Genomic DNA, 17,849 nt, shown 5'->3' on the forward strand with positions numbered 1-17,849 from the left:
ACAGTACAGCAAAGTATGGTGTTTTATGCCCTACCACTCCTAGTAAACCTGGTAAATTAGATATGTTTTTGAACAGGAAAATTGCCAAACCACGCTGGATTCCAGCTCTCTGGGATGTTCCTGCTCTAGAGAGATGAAAAACTAGGCTTTTGGAGAAGTATTTTCCATGTTTACCCACCCATAGAGATAGCTTAAAAGTAACAAACAAATTACCAAGTTTTTGCTTTTTTTAACTGTTGCCATGGTAACTGGGGGTGGAGCACGTTAAAGCTGATGGTCCATACCAGATAAACAGTGCTATCAGTGGGAACATTACTGCTGGGAGGCACTTACACAACTAAACAAACCTGCTACTGACTGCGCACGATATCTCTGAGAGAAACACATCAGGACACTGTTCGCACATCAAGTCCTATCTGAAGCACACGATTGTTCCAGTGTAGTACGGTGAACATCCCTGCACATGCACACAAGAAACCCGTGTGTAAACCACAGAAACAGTGTGAGGATATGAATAACTCACCAGAGAAAACCAGTTGTCTTGATCCTTAGCAATAAAAAGTAAGGTTTCATCATGTGCCTCAGAACTGAATGTGAAAACATCTAATTTTGTTGCATGAGCACAATTCACAATTACAGTAAACTGCAGTGAACAAGCAAAATACATGCAATATTACACTAATAAAACATTTTTAAAACTGCTCAGATTTGACTGAGTCCTGCTAAATAGGGTAAATAAGCTAAATAGAGTTACATGTTATCATTTAGCTGGTGCTTTTATCCAAAGCAACTTACAATTACGAATGGGTACAACTTGAGTAATTGAGGGTTAAGGGTCTTGCTCAGGGGGCCAACAGTGGTAACTTGGCAGTGGTGGGACTTGAATCAGCAACCTTTCAAATACAAGTCAAGTACCTTAACCACTGAGCTACCATTTACAATGTTATCAGATTTCATTTGAGACTATATAAAGTCTAACAAAAATTGAGCTTGAGGGTTCAGTAAAAAGTGAACATGTTCTCATCTGTATAGTAGCTTAGTTCAAACCTCATTCCTGTGCATGACCAAACTGGCAATAAAATGTTGTCTTCATATTTCTGGTGCTTAAAATCTATTCATTAATCAAAACAAAAGGGATCACAGAAATTAAATTTTAAAACTTTTATTGAAAAATAACCCACAGGGTTGCTGATAAAGATTTTTTTTTTTGTATACAATTCATCTGTTTAAAAGAACAGATCAGTCTTGCATTAAAATGAAAAAAAAACAGAAGGCACCATAACTATTGGTGAAGAAACAAACTTATGGGTGTGACGCAGCAATATTTAATCGACACAGTGCAATTCAGATTTTGTAGAAACAAGGCCAGGGTCTTTGTACTCATACCAAAATTTGGCACTTTTGCAGACCCTTCAGCTAGCCTGCTAATTAAGGCCACATTCAAAAGAAACATCAGGTCCATTGGTAGAGCCCTTGACAAATTTGAGGTTTAAAAAGTCAATACAATGGAAGGGTTTGATCTTTGCCATACCAGCCACAAAGCAAAGCATTACACTGCATAAATCACAGAAGACAACACACAAAATTAAAAACAAAAAAACAAAAAACAAAACCCAGACATGAATAAAGAAAAATAAACTTAATATTTGAAACTCAACTTAGAACAGTAGTCTGTGTAAGCAGTTACAGAGCAAATTGCATCCTCAAGAAAGTGCATTGTGGAAGTTAACAGCTTTGAAATAAACACTGACCAACAAGGATAAATGAACACAGCATAACTGCCCCATCACAGGGTGCAAAGGGGGGGAAAAATTTAAAATTAACAATGCCTTCTCATACTGACCTTCATTTACACATCTACCACTAAACTACCCCCAACTGGCTTCAGATTCGTGATCAGAAAAATAACAATGCTTACTCAAACTCCCCTCCATCACAGGAGTTTAGGATGGAATGATTGGTAATGACTGAACATCAAATCAATCAAAAAGGCTAAAAGATGAATCACTGAGGAGCCAGGAACGTTTAGGACGCGCTTGGTCCCCTTTGGGCCAAGTGCTGGAGTGACTTAAAGCAACGACACCACATGTGTATATAGTCATGTCTCAGCAGGGCTCACAAAGAAAAGCAGCTTGTACACAATAATAAAATAAAGACTGCCACACTTTTTGTGCTTATTCAGGCCCTGAAACAATTGGCCCAACCGTGCACTCAAGACGGCTTTCTCAAGCAATGCAAGATAACTGCAGTCTGCACGGGCATGGAAGACTCTATACTACGGACTTATTTCTTCAAACCTAGGCCTCTCTGCCATCTCTGGCCAGGAATGCCGGTCCCAAGGAGGGCTCGACACAGCTCCCGTGTCCCTTTTCCTGAATGGTGAATATTTGAGAGGCTGGAGTGATGACTGGCTCTTTGATGCAGAGCATCAGATGTGGGGGGGGGGGGGTCACTGCACTGTTCAGTACACGGGCAGCATTTGAGTGTTGCCGTTGTACTCCTCCTCCACCTGCAAACAGAGACAGGGGGTCTCAAGTTAGGTCTCTGCGCCGAACCTTGAGAAAAAAATGCATCTGCTTATTCAGTCAGCGCAGAACTCCGGCAGAAGCGCGCATTTCCAACTCACCTCTGAGTAGGCAGGCAGTGGTGGGAACGGGAAGGAGTTCATGAAGATAGGGCTGTCTCCACCATCATAGTCATTCAGGAGGGGTGTGAGTGGCTGGTCGAAGGAGAAGTCACGGGTCACATTGCAGTAGCTGGGCGGCGCTGAGGACGGCATGCTCATGGACAGCCAGCTGGCCGAGGACATGCTGGCCGTGCCCTCTTGGCTACTCATACTGTTGGTGCGGCTGGAGAAGCCATTGTAGGGCACGGTGCCAATGACCAGGGGTAGCTCCAGGACCAGCTTCTCGCTACCTGGGATGTGGACATAGATCTGACGGAAAGAGCAGAAACTGGTTACATGAAGACACAGAGCAAACATGCAAAAATAGTACATGTGGACCAGCGCGAGTCTCCGGCACTCACCATGAGGGCATATTCCACACGGATGATGTTGCAACCCAGGATGGAGGGCTTGATCTTGGGTACGCGAATGGTCTTGCCCTGCCAGGCGTCACACATGCCAGAGATGATGTGGTTTCCCCGGACAGAGGAGAGCTTCTGCCTGAAGAGCTTGGTGCGCCCGTTGGCCTGGTAGGTGTGCTTGGCCACAATGGCAGCCTTGGGTACCACGATGCGAGAGCAGGTGTTCTCAAACTTGGCATCAATGGAAATCTCCTCGCCTTCGCAAAAGCCCCGCCGGTCGATCTTGGCGTTTAGAGACACCTGGCCGTCTGGGATAAACATGCATGTCACCTTCTTCTCTTTCATACCGCCAGTCGGAGACTGAAGATGGACAGAAATGCAGAAAGAAGAAAAAAACAAAAACAAAACATGAAGAGGATGAGTGAAGCCAACAATAATTTAAACTAAAACCGATATATTAATAAGCAGTAACCAAAAGCTTTTAGTCCATTGTAAAAGGATGGGCTTTTACTGAGCTACTTGCATTTCATTATTAACCTCATCAGTCTGCCTAATGTATGCAGCATGTAGTGAACAAGAAAAAGCAAAAACATAATATTCATTGTTCTGGCCACCATAAAGAGACACTTTTTAAAAGTCCGTTTCTCACCAGAAGGTCTGGGGTGTTCACGTCAAGAGGCTCTTCCACGTCAAAGTGTTTTTTGCACTCGAGGGCAGCCTGAGCGGGCCTTTCCATAATAGCCGTCACGAAGTACTGCACGCAGCCGAACTTGCCCTTGTATGAGGACACCAGCTGCCTGTAGAGGGTGCAGGACAGAAGGGGTCTCCCCATTACTACATGTTTTTCACCATATCTGTAGAATAGCTGCAACAGCTGCACTGAACTACAACGGGAGAAAGTAAATCTTACCCGTGTTGTGGAAGTTCAAAGCCAAAAGTATATTCGTATTTGTTCCCAGGGCGGAGGACCACTGAACCATCGGTGTCTGAAAGAAAATGCATACACGTCATGGGTTGGCACACTTTAGTTATCTAGCCTAAGTAACCACATCCAAGCAGCATGCAGTTTGATGATATGCCGAAAAAACGGATAGTGTGAGAGCAACCCTGTCCCATATCAAACCCACTAACTCCACTGTACAATAACTGCGTCGGCATTTAAGATTGCAGGTACAGGAATTAAGTAAACGCTTGCATATACCACCCATGACCTAGCAAATACGAGCAGTCACTTTGGTTAAAAAAAATGGGGGAAAAACCCCCAACTGATTCTAGTCACTGTCGGTCAACTCAAGACGCACAAATGCAGTGAACTGGGCATTAGCTACGAGACGTGGTTTTACCTGCAGGGTGATCGTCCAGATGGACGACGTCATCGTATTTCAGATAGTCGATTTCTTCGCGACATTTCTGTTTTCCCTTCGCGTACTCCACCTTGGCGCATCCGACCCCCTGCACTTTCATCGCCAGCACTCTGGTCGTCTCGCACACTTCCACCAACACCTTCCCGGCCACTTTGTCTCCGCTGCTGTAAAACGTCTTTGACGGATCATTGAACACGATCTCAAAGACCTTTACACTCTTGGACATCGCTACCATGACTGACGTTTTTCTATTTCTTGGCTAACAACGCTCAATGATCTGTCTCATTTGCCTGAATCCAGCGATTCCTAACAATTGCAGCTAATGCAAATGACAAAGAAAGCTAATTTTTGCAAACACTCACACATACCCAGCTCTCAAGGAAGTTTTGCGAGGTTTGGGTAGATGACGCTAGGCTACGCTTTTATACCGCCAGTGATTCCCCAGCTTGTTTGTTGCTTCAGCTGTGCATGCGGACATGGAATGCCCGGCGTGGCTCAGCGCATGAACATCCCTCCAATTGGATGAAATTCGTTGTTTTCGTCGCCGTCCACCAATCAGCGATCAGAAGCGACGCGTGGACACCTCGTGCAAGGTTGCGTCGAGCGAGTGCGCAGCGGCTGGGCCTGTTGTAGGAGGGGCAGCAGAAAGCTTTGGGGAAACCTGTGAACAAAGGCGCATGGCATGCGAAGGATTTGTCGGTTTGTACACAGTGTCCTCTACAGAAGGCTTATGTACAGTTGAGATGGTGAACTGGGGCTACTCCTTCACGCTCAGTAAAGTTTAGTGGTTCTGCCTTATTGTAAACATCCTCTGTCCGATGTTCCCTGTCAGTCTGTTTCTTTTTATATTTTTTGTTTAATCATTTTTATTTGGGGAGGCTACTTTTCAGGATCTCAAATTATTAATAAAATGGAAAGGGTTTTAGGACGAGAGGGTCTGTGGGTGGCTGGCTGGCCCTCATGTTTAGCAGCTGGTTGATACTAGCACTGTAATTGTGAAGTTTTGCATTTGTCTCATTTATTGCGGTTAGCCAGGTCTTGACATGCAGCGGGTGTATATGTACTTATATTTTGACTACACAAGAAAATGTATGAGTGTGTGTTTAAATACATAGCAACCACCTTATAAATACCTCACTTGGACATACATTCAATGTCCAACTTATTAGGTACGCCAATCTTATAGGTGTGCTTTTATAATTGTACAGTTCCAGACTGTTTTCATACAAAATTCAGTCACTCTTAATGTAGTTCATCAATATGTATTTTCTGAGCACTGACTACTGGGTTGAGAATAACCTGGCCAAAACCTGGTTTTAGTTTCTTTTCTTTTTCCTTCAGCTCCCTGTCCTCTGGACAGGCACCCATTTGGACGGGCACCCATCAGCGTTCTGGGGTGAACTGATAGTTGCTTTTAATTTTTCAATATATTAGTGTGTCACTGGGCTATATGCGTATCAAAGGAAATACCTTGTATTTCATTGATTTAACATCACCTGGCATCTCACATTTTTAAAGTGGACAGCAGTCCTGTTGTCAGAAACTGATGAAGACGTGACTGCTAACATAAATTGGTGTTTGTAGTATAATGTAATCTTAAATCATTCCACATTTACCCTACACTTGACTCAATGTGTTACCGATCTTGCATCAGTTTTCACCTTTATAAATGCTGAAATTAAGGTTATTTCCCCATGGAAGCGCAGGACACAGATGGTTTCTGAATCTGATGGACCTCAGCCCCCCTTTGGTCATTCTTTAATGGTCACGTGTAAAGTCAGCAACACGAAGCGACCATTTAATTATTACATAAATAATGATAATAAGAATGATTTAGTGTGTCAGTTGATGACCCCAGCTGATGATATTTTTCTGTACAGCAGATCAAATCAGATCAGACGCGCTTGGTGGAAAACTTATTTTCTCCGCGGGTTTAAACCGCTCACCCCGCTATATTTATGAAGACAGTGCCCTCTAGTGAGTGTATAGGTCACATATCACCGAAAGCGCAGTGAAAGGTTAGAGGACTTTGGTTTGCTTCTGCGTGAAGACACTGGAATATAGGAAGGGCACGCAAGGCATGCACCAAATGCATAAATATATATATCTAAAATATATAAAGAGGGGATCAGACCCCCTAATAAAAATAGAAAATCGCTGGAGTGCTCTACGCTGCGTCTAGTGGCGGGGGGCCCAGAATTGTGCGCTATACCGCTGTGTGAAGCCCATAAAAGCAGTTAATACTACGCTTACTTTATTTTCCTAACATTTTAGGTTGCTAAAGATTTTTTTATTTAATTTTTAAACATGAAAGCTTAGCACTCACTTATTCGCAGACCGGGCAAAGCTTCCTGCGCAGGTACAAGTGACGCTACTGGGCGGTCACACGTGCTTGTTCACGCGGTGTCGAGGGCTTCCGGGAAAAGAATGGCTGCTCCCATGCAGTTGTACTGTTGGAAAGGCGATTATGGATTACCGTCGGTTGATATCGACTGTTTAACTGTGCTGGTGAGAGTCATCGCTGCATATTAAAAACGAACTATCACCTCGATTTTGTGTCTGTGCTTCATTAAGAAGCTGTTTGACTCGTGTTGCTAGAGATGACCTGCTCATGCTGTCTACCATGCTGGAGAGTAAAGCAGACACCCCTTATATAGTAACGGTACATTCATACGATGCTTTATGTTACATGGAGCAAAGAAACTATAGCTGTATCCGTGGTTGTGGTTGTGTGTGGTTGTGTGTGGTTGTGTGTGTGTGTGTGTGTGTGTGTGTGTGTGTGTGTGTGTGTGTGTGTGTGTGTGTGTGTGTTCGTTCGTTCGTTCGTTCGTTCGTTCAACAGCTACCTAGATTAGCTAGGTTAACACTAGCCATTGTGCATGTGTTGATTTGGGGTGAAGTGTTGATCCACTCCAAGACCCTCACCTTGCTAACTTGAGAATAAGTTACTGTATTTGGATGTGAACTTCCTAAAATGCATTGCTGTTTGTGTGGTGGCAGTGGTTTTGCTCGGTGTGGCTCTGTGTGTTGTGCCAAATGTATTAATTTATTTAATGTTATTATTAATATTATTATGTTTGCACATTTTTTTTTGGATGTGGATTTTAACATAAACAATGTTGTTGCGATCTGTCTATCTGTAGGTCTTTTGTAGTGGAAGGTCTTGTTCCAGCCTAGTTAAGACAGTCACTTATTATTTACTCTAGAACTGAGCCAGACGAGAAGAGAGGATTGTCTGTGTCCAGCACTGCTGTCCAAAGTGTCCTGTTATTGACTAGTGTACATAGGGAAGCGAGAGAAGGCACCCCAAAGGGCTCTTCATATACAAAACTAAACAGTCCTGGTGGCTTCTGTGTCCTTCAGGGCTTCTGTTTTCCTCTGCCCCCTTGTGCAGCCTTCTGATCTGCTCTCACTAGTTCACCGAGCTCCTGACCCAAGTCAACACGCAGTCTAAAAGCAGAAGAATGTGATCTTAAAGGGAAGTTTGGTTGTGAAAAAAAATAGCCTGTGGTCTGAAGAATTTGGCATTTTGTGATGTTTGTGCTGTCGTTACTCCAGCGTCTCCACTGTCTTGTTTACCAAACCCTCAGGTTGTACAAGAAAGCAAGCAAGGTTTGGCTCCTGTGGACAGTAAAGAAATGTCTTGTTTGTTGACGCTTGTGTAGTTTTAAAAGATTTCAGACCAACGGAGCTATTTCCAGGTCTTTTTTTAAGGGCTTGTTGGAATAGACAACTGAAGAGAAAACCCACAGTTCTGTAGGTTCTGTCATCACATGTCAATGCTGACTTCGTCACAAGTGTAGTTACTGCAGCTATCTCAGGCTCTCTCAGCACATCATATGTGTACAGCCCGACAGCTTTGCAATAAACTCTGGCATCCTTTGTTAAAATGCCTGTGGCATTTCCATCAGTCAGTGGCCTGGTAAATGTTCAGGCCTGGTGTTTGACAGGCAGCTCTAAATGTCCCACCAGTGCAGGGATCAGGTGCTGCTGTCTGGTCCAACTGTCCTCCCTAGCCAGCCTGGTGCCCTGTCCTGCCAGGCTCCTACAGGGAATCTCCTGTGTGTTCCTGTGAGCACAACTCCTTCTTTTAACTCCTTCTTTTAAGGTGGAAACCTTATACTTCACTGAAAGCTTTTGAACTCAATCCCTACTCGTTACAATGTTTTTGAACATTTTAAATTTTTTGCCAGTTGTTATGGTTACAATGGCACACAAATGTCCATGCCACCACACTCTTAAAACAAGTCGGTATGTAGAGCACTGTGTGAGTGGGTTAGGTATGTGGTATGTGGTTCTTAGTTATTTGGATACATACCAGATTCATTAGATACTTCACATCTTCCTTACAAATGCTTTAGGCCACTACACCCTAACACTGAAGCATTTACACAGTCCAGGGTTTGCTTTCATACCAATATTTTCATAGAGCACTAAAAAAAGATATTTAATGTTTTGTCCTTCAGACCTTATTATGACGTCATTGCATTTGCATTGTAATTTTATAAATATTTAGCAATCTGTAAAATTTGCCATTTGAGTAGCACATCTTTGAATGGTGTTGTTTCCTAGTGTCTGGACAGCAAGGTGGTGGACCTGATCTGAGTCTGTGTAAGAAAAACTGCTTCAGATAGTGTGTTTTTAGTGGTCTTGAATAGTCTCCCCTCTTTGTAAATGTGCCATAGCTGCTGTGAATAATTGAGGCTGCAGTTCCCATAAACACACGAAGGTCATTCAGCAGATGTGGGAGTGAGTATGTAATGGCTAAGGCTATAGGCCATAGGGGGGCGCTGTTCCTCACTGTTTTGCTAGGCAGTAGTGGGCTACCTTTCAGAAGAACTGCCAAAAACATCCATCAGCCTTGCTGAAAAATAATAGGAAGTTTGAAGCACAAAGTTGTTGGGAGTGTGTACTGTGTTTCTTTACTACTGGTTTTGGCTTTCCAGTTTGGAGTCTTGTCTGGGAGTTGGTCTTGGCTGTGAGAAACTTTGCACTCTAGTTTTTAGTCTCCCGACCCGCCAGAACATGGACTGATCTTGTTGCATATAGGCGTAATTGCACATGGGTTTGCTAAGCCTGTGCAGGGATACGGCATTCTGAAAAAATACAGAAAGGGTGTCAGTTCCTTAAACCGCCAAGTGAGGTCTTCATGAAGGCATGCTGGAGCTTTTTCCAGCAGCTTCAGCTCTCTGAGTGCCCACACATGAACAGGGATGCTCAGAAGGGGTCCTCCAGTCTCCACTATCTACAAAGCACTCGCTGAATAAATCACCCAGTACAGAATCAAAAACGTGAGCGGGATCTGTATTTCGTTAGTAATACGAGTGTTTTCTGTGAAGCTTACTGAATTGGTTCTGTCTCCTAGTGTCATCGGCGTCCTCAGGCCGCTAACAGTGGTGCTGGCTGCGATGTCCTATAGTTTGTCCTCTCCTGTACTGAGGAGGCTGTTATCCTCTTTCTCTGAAATTCGGTTCTTTTAACTTTCCATAAAACTGGGTGGAATTTTGGTGTGTCCTGTAGGTTCCCAGTGTCTAAACCACGGTGGAATTAACACAGGGGAAGCTCTATTTAATGGCAGTTTCCTGGCTGGTTTAAAAACAGTTGGTCTGTTTCTCAGAGAGATGACCTCAAATCTCACTGGGCTTCCCCTTACCCTCCTCCTCTTCCTCTCCACAAACTCTGAGGAGGAGGTTCGAGTGAATGAGGGTTGCGCTTAGCACTGTGTTCAGGCGTTAACGATCAGCTCCTTGCATTACAGTGAGGTCTTCACAAACAAAATTGCGAAGCATTTCATAATATTATGAAAATTATTATTCATAGTATTAAGTCTCCTACCAGTCTCCATGTAATATCCTCTCAGATTGCATCCTATGCCAGTGCACTTCTGGAGAGCATCGTAAGCCCCCGTGCCACACACGATGCTTACTATCTTTGAGAAATTCCTCAAAAATATCTGAGAAATATCAGTTTCTCAAACCTGCCATGATCCCTGACTAATCCAGCTAGGAGTGCTTCAGTGCTTTAATCTGCCCATATATATCGGGGGGGTGCGAGGCTGTTTCTCCATCCTATAAAAGTTGCATCAGATGCTGACACTGCTCTCTGCTGTCTCTCTCTGCTTGCTGCTCCCCAGGCCTATGCCAAGTTTGCAGGCGCCCCACTCAAAGTTCACAAGCTCACCAACCCCTGGAGGAGTCCCACAGGTAGGTGCCTGGCACTCTCCCGGTTCAACTCTCCACTACTCTCCAAAGACCCAGTAATGGATTTGGAGGTAATACCAAGTTAATAGAATCACAGGGTCAGAGTGTTTATAGGTCACTAGTCAGCTGACAGTTTTTATGTGAAGCTCTAAGTGAAGGCGTAATATATGAGCTCGGGGGTATGGAAACCCCATACTGTGTTCTGTGTGCTCATTCATTCAACATATTCAAGAATCCATGGGTCAAAGGGTCTGGCATTTCCTGACTCTGCTGACCCTCAAGATGTTATGTTTATTTTTGTGCCCAGTACTTTCCTGACCTCTGCAGATGTGAAAATAAGATTTTTCTAAAGTCATAATTTTTACGTCTCTTTACATGTTTAGATGCGTTGTATACAGGCATTTATTCTTCAAGTTATTTTTATTCTTCAGGGTTTTGAGAGACACACATACTCTTTAAATGATTCCATTGTTTACAAACAGCAATAAACTATAAAGGAACATAATCTTTAAGCTTTTCTTTTAGCTCTGCACGGAATAAAGCAGCATCTCTACTTTACAGCCACAGTGTCCCTTTAATGGTGAAAGTGCTGTGTGTATTTCTCTCTAACAGGAATTCTGCCTACATTACAGACCAGAGGGGAAGGGAGTGTTTCCCAGCCCAGTAAGATCATCATTCATCTCAGGAAACAGGTGAGGGACACTTGTAGTCATAGAGGACACACACACACACACACACACACAGAACAGGTGAGGGACACCTGTGGTCATAGAGGGGACACACACACACACACACACACACACACACAGAACAGGTGAGGGACCTCTGTAGTCATAGAGGGGACACACACACACACACAGAACAGGTGAGGGACCTCTGTAGTCATAGAGGGGACACACACACACACACACACACGCACACAGAACAGGAGAGGGACCGGTGTAGTCATAGAAGACACACAGAGAACAGGTCAGCGGCTTCTTTACTTGTAGAAGACACACACACACACACAGAAACAGGTGTGGGACCTCTGTACTCATTGAGGACACACACACACACACACACACAACAGGCGAGGGACCTCTGTAGTCATAGAGGGGACACACACACACACACACACACACACACACACACACACAGACAGAACAGGCGAGGGACCGGTATAGTCATAGAAGACACACACAGAGAACAGGTGAGCGCCTTCTTTACTTGTAGAAGACACACACATGCACAGAAACAGGTGTGGGACCTCTGTACTCATTGAGGACACACACACACACACACACACACACACACACACACACACACACACACACACACACACAAACAGATGGCTATTCAGTCCAGAGTCTTTATGGGTGAAACATAGACTTAACTTGAGATTCCACCTGACCTGGGTCTCCCTAAATTCCATAAGGTCTTGAAGACCAATATGAGATATTGTATCTATTATTTATTTCTCATATTCTCACATTTCTCATAAACACCTTAAGATCTGAAATCACAGCTTTATGTCATCTTTTTTTTACTGAGCTGGACAGATTATATTGTGTTACACATGAATGTCAACAACAGTAAATGCACTGTCTGTTCCTCCTAGCGTCCTTGTCTCGATGGTTTCCTTGTCTTGTGTCAGTGTTTCATTTTTTCCTTTCCTGTTCCAGTCCTTTTGGTTTTTGCTGTCTCATTTGTATCACATGTTCGTTGTTCGACCTCATTATCCTGTGTTTTCTGTCCTAGTTTGCTGGTCATTGTGATTCCTAGCCTCAGTTTGTAATCCGTGCCTCCTTTGTTATCTCTGGTGTTCGTTGTTTGTTATAGCTACTTGTGTTATTGTTATAGCCTACTTCTCTTTTTGTCTTCGTTTTTATTGTTCTTTTATATTATGTATTCCCAGAATCTCTGTGTTGGCTCCCTGACCTTGGACTGTGATATCAACCCTGATTTTGGATTTGTCCTTAATAAATCTTGCTTTTCTCAGCGTATGCGTCCGCCTCACTATCGCTCCATGTTCAAGTGGTCTGGAATTACAACCAAAATATTTGTGGTGTTCTTTCCATCACTGCCTGCAGAAGTCCTGGTGTTCATTTTGGTCCCTTCTGTATTTCTGGATGGTTCCTATCTAAACTATATTAAGTTAGCTGCTGAGTGGTTAAGGTACTTGACTAGTAATCAGAAGGTTGCCAGTTCAAGCCCCACCACTGCCAAGTTGCCACTGGTGGGCCCCTGAGCAAGACCCTTAACCCTCAATTGCTCAAGTTGTACTCAGTCATAATTCTAAGTCGCTTTTGATAAAAGCGTCAGCTAAATGCCCCTAAATGAAAATAAATGAGCTACGCAAATGTGAAGTTATACAATACACTAATGGAGCAGTTTTAAATAAGAAAAATGTTTAGTTTGTGGACGATTGGCTGCATCACAGAGACAGAACATGGGTCCATCCAACAGAGATTTTTAGACTTGGCCCATTTCCTTAGCTGGACTGAAACTAATAGGGAATTCTAAAAAATCTAACTTGTTAACCACTGAAATATATATCAAGGTATTTTTACAGTGAAATCAACTGGAAAATAGCATTCCAATAAATTCCAGTTTTGTTCAGGGATTCAGTGATGTCTCATGGGGGCTGTCCAGCCGTTTGTTTTGAACCTTCAGCTTCACTTCATGTCCACTCTTGGCTGTCATGCTAATCACTACTAGCTGAAAACAAATATTTCCCCTGCGGTGAGCAACACAAAAGCCACTGGCATCCTCTGTCTTTCATAAAGCAGTAAAGCATACAGATAACAGAGCTTTTCAAATCACAGCCCTCGAGCCTCACGTCCTACAGATTTTCCACCCTACTTTCACCCAGGAGTCAGCTGTGTTGACCGCATGGCCAATCTGTTATCTGATAACTGTTCAGGTAACAACTAGTGATTACACAATCCAGGATTCAATCTGGACTCAGGGTCCAGACTCAGGGTCCAGACTCATGTACTCCTCCCTGTACATACCCCTGAGTCCCACCCCTTTCTCAGGTGCTCCTCCATGTATTTTCCTCAGTGGTCATATGTGTTTGTAGTCACGACCCACTTCATCCAGATCCGCTGGTGAATGTCCAACCTCTCAATGCCTTTTAAACATATTGTGCTTAACAAGAATATTCTTCATACACATAAATGCATTTCTGCTCTCCCCTTCTAGAGTTTTTGCCTTTTTTTAAAAAAAAAATCAGTTTTAACCCAGTCGTGCTCGTTTTGTTTTGGAGGTCTGCTAAATGCCGCGAATTTAAATGTAAAGGTGTGAATTATAGAGCCTTGTGGTTTGTGCCTCACCTGGTATGGTTATAGGTCGTGCTCTAAGTTTTAAGAGCCCTTCATTGGCCACTGAGGTGGGCTTTGAGTACCGTGGGAGGCAAAGAGCACAGCTGCTGTGCAGACCCGTGGTGGCGAGCGCAGTGTTTGTCCCTACTGAAGTGTTTTGCTGTTGTATGCTCATACGTGGCCATGGTGGGGTTCTGTTTGGCGTTGTGGAGGAGAACCGTGTGCACAGCCCAGACGGCCCGAGGTTACAGGGTGCAGCGCGCGAGAAGACGGTGTTTGACAAGAGCACACAGGGCTTATCACTTCACAGCTACAGGAAAGCCCTCGCCAGTGCTAACAGTGACGTGCGCTTCTCTTGTGTTTCAGAAATACAACGCAGACTATGACCTGTCAGCTAAGGAGGGTGCAGACACACTGGCCTTTGTCTCTCTGCTGGAGGAGAAGCTGCTCCCAGCTCTGGTGAGACACGCGGAGAGAGACTGGTGGAAGGTGCTCAGTGATTTGTCTGCAGAATGAGCCATTCACTTTAGCTGACACATTCTGAGTCAACCTCTGGCATACATTCTTCACAGATAATGGCAATCCTTTGACTCTCCCTTTGTCTGAAGTTACATGGGTTACAAGTTACATGGGTCCTCATCTCTGTCAGCTGGGTGTCTGGTCCCCTCCCGCACATACACAGAATGGCCAGCATTACAGGATGCACATGAACACATATGAAGTCCCAGAGGTCAGGCATCCCTTCTGCTTGCTTTCTGCAGATTTACTGCTCTGGGTTTGCAGGGCGGTATTAGAAGGGGTCAGCCTGTGAAAGATCATCTGTTTTCTCTGCGTGTCAGTTATGTAGGCCTGTGGAAGTCACAGAACATTACTGAAGAAATCATAAATATCATATAATAAAAAGACTTCTTGCCCATAACGACCTCCCAGCCACTCAAATGTTTGTTGCGAAGAAATGTTTAATCAGATCAGACGAGGTCACCATGTGCTTATAGCTGATGTGCTCATAGAGGAAGCACACACACACACACACACACACACACACACACTTTAGGAGGGAGCTGCAGTGATGAAGAGCACTGAAGTCCATGTGTTTGTGCATGTATGGAGTGTGTGTGCGTGCGTGCGTGCATGTGTGTTTGTTGACCGTCCATTCACACTAACGTAACTAACATGCTTCCTTGTCTTCGTCAGATCTAAACTCTGTTCTTTGTCAGAGACACCTTGTGGAAAGTCACATAAACTGATTTATGACTGGAAACCACCTACAGAGTGTCTTTTACATTTTTAGAGAAAAATCTCATTTCGCCTTTGAAATTTTGACAGCAGTATTCAGGCTGTTCTAAGTTGAGGACTGTGTGTAATCCTGCATAACGTTACTGACCTCTCCGGTTGGTTCGGTTTTTCTGTCCTTTCATGCTGCGTAATCTGTTGTCTCGATCTCTACACCCAGATTTACACACTGTGGATCGACAGCAAGAACTACGTGGATGTCACCCGGCGCTGGTACGCAGAAAATGTCCCCTTCCCCCTCAACTTCGTGCTGCCCAACCGCATGCATGCTCAGAGGTTGGGGCGGCTCCAGCTGGTCAGGGAGGACCCCGCACTGGAGCCCGGTGAGCAGCTTGAACAGGAGGTGAGGAAGGAGGAAGCGATATCTGACAGGACACAGACAGGGCCGAGCACATAGCACTACTCCGAGGCCTGAGAAACAGCTGAAGGGGGCGGGGGTAGAGACAGAAAAGTGCAACAGGAGGTCATGACAAACGTGGATCAAGATTTATTTTGAAATATGAAATATTGTTATTGCTCACTTGAAGCTTCACTGGTTAAAAAGATTTTGTAAATGTTTTAAGACTTGCTTAAGTCTTACATTTTTCCATCTCCAAAGTAGCAGGAATTTAGTTAGTTGGCTCATTGCTATAGCAACGTGTCATCCACATTCTGTTTGGATTGTAGGTAGCTATGACAATGAATGTATAAAGCAGTCAAATGGATTCTTCTTGATTGAGTATGATACTGATAAAGACAACATATAACTCATGCTTATAGATCTTCATGTTGTTATATGAATCAAGCTCCCCCACTGGTGGGTTTTAATGGTTTACAAAGCTTCTATGTGTTCTAAATAATCCTGCTCCTACTTCTGTAGGAGTAAACGGTTGATTTCTGAAATGGTGAGTGATTTCTTCTTTCTCTGATGGCTTCTTCTTCAGCTCTACCAGGAAGCATTGGAGTGCATGACTCTACTGTCACAGAGGCTCGGCTCACAGAAGTTCTTCTTTGGAGATTCGTAAGTTGCCGCAAAGTTTGTGGACTTTGATGTCATATTGAGCATGGATGCAGCTCTGGATAAGAGCATCTGCCAAATGCCGTAAACATGTCTCGAATCCCTGCAGGCCGTCCGCGCTGGATGCGTATGTGTTCGGGCACCTGGCTCCCCTGCTGAAGATTAAACTCCCAAACAGGAAGCTCCAACAATACCTCAGCTCCCTGGAGAACCTGCAGCTCTTCTGCACTAACATCCTGGCACTTTACTTCCCCTCCGAGATCCAAGGTATATTGTGGTGATCCTCAAAATGTTCAGTGATTCAAAAAATTATTTTTGAAGGGATTTTGGAAATCACACTTGGTAACGTCTGTTGATGCTGAGCGCTTATTCTTCCGTTATCTGAGCTTAACAGTAGATTTTGTCTGGAAGTTTCCCTCCTGTATCATAAATAGCGTCGCCTCAATTTTCTGCCCAGCAGCTCCAGTCCATACGGCACCAACGCAGGCTGATGGCGGAGACATGGACCATGAACCCCACAAGAGGTGGAACCAAGTCATGTCCGTCCTGTTTGCCATGGGGGCCATGCTGGGTTATGCCATCCTCACTGGCATCATCACCATCAAGAGCGCCCATCCACATCTACAGGAGTCCAGGCATGATGACGTTGACGAGGAGGGGGAGGAGGAGGACTAAAAAAATGGAAGTGTGTCAGTGGGTGACCAATGTGTGGACAGGCTGCCGTCAGTGGGTGCCGGCCTGTTGTTCAAAGATGGCCTGTTCTTTTTGGAGGTTCTACTTAAATCTCCCGGAACTGCTCGATGAAGGTGTCTGTGAGCTTGTTTTAGCAGACGATCCCCGTGGTGCTCATTTGTTTTCAAATTTTTTAAAGGTTCGTTACCATTAAACAATTATTTTTAAGATTAATAACTAGTATTATTTTAAAGATTTCATTGTCCTTGTTTAAAATACTGGTGCCAATGTTGTTGGTATCATACCAGAACCTAAAAGAGAAAAGCTTTATTTGGAGTAAAGATATTTTTTGTTTATTCGTTTTTCTGCTTTTTTCCTTCAGTTGGGCTTATGGATTTTTAATTGATATCAGGCTCATTAAAAACATCTTTTAACAGATTTATGTTTTGCTTAGATCTGTTTGATGCATATAGGACACTGCTCAGACAACAAGATGTCTTACAAACACAGTCTCATGTAACCTCTTGTTTTAAAACAATGGAATACACACATTTATTGACCAAATACTCATTGGATGAAAGCTCATTTATTTGACATGTTTAGAGAGCGTCGTTCCCCCCCCCCCCATAACCTTGTTTCAAGTACAGATTCAGGAGAATGGTTTCCAGAACCCACGTTTTTTGTTATTGTTCAAGTTGCATCAGGGTATTGGAGGCAGAAATGTAGCAATTGGATAAATGTTTAAAATAGAAAATATTAAGTGCAAGTTTGCTGTTCAGTGACTGCAAATGTGCTGAACTCAAACAGATGGGCAGAGCTTGTCCGAGCCTGCTATTAACCTCCGACCTCTTTATTGGCACCAAACACAACATCGAAGCACTGTATGAAATGAGTAATACGTTATCATCTGGCCCAAAAGCCAATTATATAAACATTATCCAACCCAAAGTACAGTTTGTCAGCTTGGTTCCATCCTTTATCCTCTAAATAT

At 43.8% G+C, this 17,849-nt stretch overlaps 2 protein-coding genes across 3 annotated transcripts; one reads left to right on the forward strand and one right to left on the reverse strand.

Annotated features, from left to right (window-relative positions):
* Positions 1–1,146: 1,146 nt before the first annotated feature.
* txnipa (thioredoxin interacting protein a) lies at positions 1,147–4,825 on the reverse strand. Its single transcript, XM_027027806.2, has 6 exons — positions 4,371–4,825; positions 3,938–4,013; positions 3,677–3,824; positions 3,028–3,387; positions 2,627–2,935; positions 1,147–2,509 (listed from the first exon to the last, which is right to left on the reverse strand). The coding sequence occupies exons 1-6, from the start codon at positions 4,624–4,626 to the stop codon at positions 2,462–2,464; spliced, it is 1,197 nt and encodes a 398-aa protein (XP_026883607.1). The 5' UTR covers positions 4,627–4,825; the 3' UTR covers positions 1,147–2,461.
* Positions 4,826–6,775: 1,950 nt separating this feature from the next.
* Positions 6,776–17,422, forward strand: mtx1b (metaxin 1b). 2 transcript variants are annotated; one of them, XM_027027807.2, is made up of 8 exons: positions 6,776–6,899; positions 10,525–10,594; positions 11,204–11,283; positions 14,263–14,355; positions 15,350–15,532; positions 16,113–16,189; positions 16,296–16,453; positions 16,644–17,422. In XM_027027807.2, exons 1-8 carry the CDS (start codon positions 6,819–6,821, stop codon positions 16,859–16,861), a joined length of 960 nt encoding a protein of 319 aa, XP_026883608.2. In that variant the 5' UTR covers positions 6,776–6,818; the 3' UTR covers positions 16,862–17,422. The 2 variants fall into 2 exon arrangements, with proteins under 2 accessions (XP_026883608.2, XP_026883609.2); XM_027027808.2 differs by having other exon boundaries at positions 6,778–6,899; positions 16,647–17,422.
* The last annotated feature ends 427 nt before the right edge of the window (positions 17,423–17,849 follow it).

The sequence above is a fragment of the Electrophorus electricus genome, chromosome 8 (assembly GCF_013358815.1).
Source record: "Electrophorus electricus isolate fEleEle1 chromosome 8, fEleEle1.pri, whole genome shotgun sequence".
Taxonomy (NCBI): domain Eukaryota; kingdom Metazoa; phylum Chordata; class Actinopteri; order Gymnotiformes; family Gymnotidae; genus Electrophorus; species Electrophorus electricus.

Bases quoted from the DNA above. Each gene is read 5' to 3' on its own strand.
- txnipa (XM_027027806.2), bottom strand. From the start codon at position 4,626: ATGGTAGCGATGTCCAAGAGTGTAAAGGTCTTTGAGATCGTGTTCAAT. The intron at 3,388-3,676 runs GTGAGAAACGGA...GTCCATCTTCAG, and splicing joins TGAACACCCCAGACCTTCTG to TCTCCGACTGGCGGTATGAA. The intron at 2,936-3,027 runs GTGAGTGCCGGA...TCTTTCCGTCAG, and splicing joins GTGTGGAATATGCCCTCATG to ATCTATGTCCACATCCCAGG.
- mtx1b (XM_027027807.2), top strand. From the start codon at position 6,819: ATGGCTGCTCCCATGCAGTTGTACTGTTGGAAAGGCGATTATGGATTA. The intron at 14,356-15,349 runs GTGAGACACGCG...CTCTACACCCAG, and splicing joins AGAAGCTGCTCCCAGCTCTG to ATTTACACACTGTGGATCGA. The intron at 16,454-16,643 runs GTATATTGTGGT...TTTTCTGCCCAG, and splicing joins CTTCCCCTCCGAGATCCAAG to CAGCTCCAGTCCATACGGCA.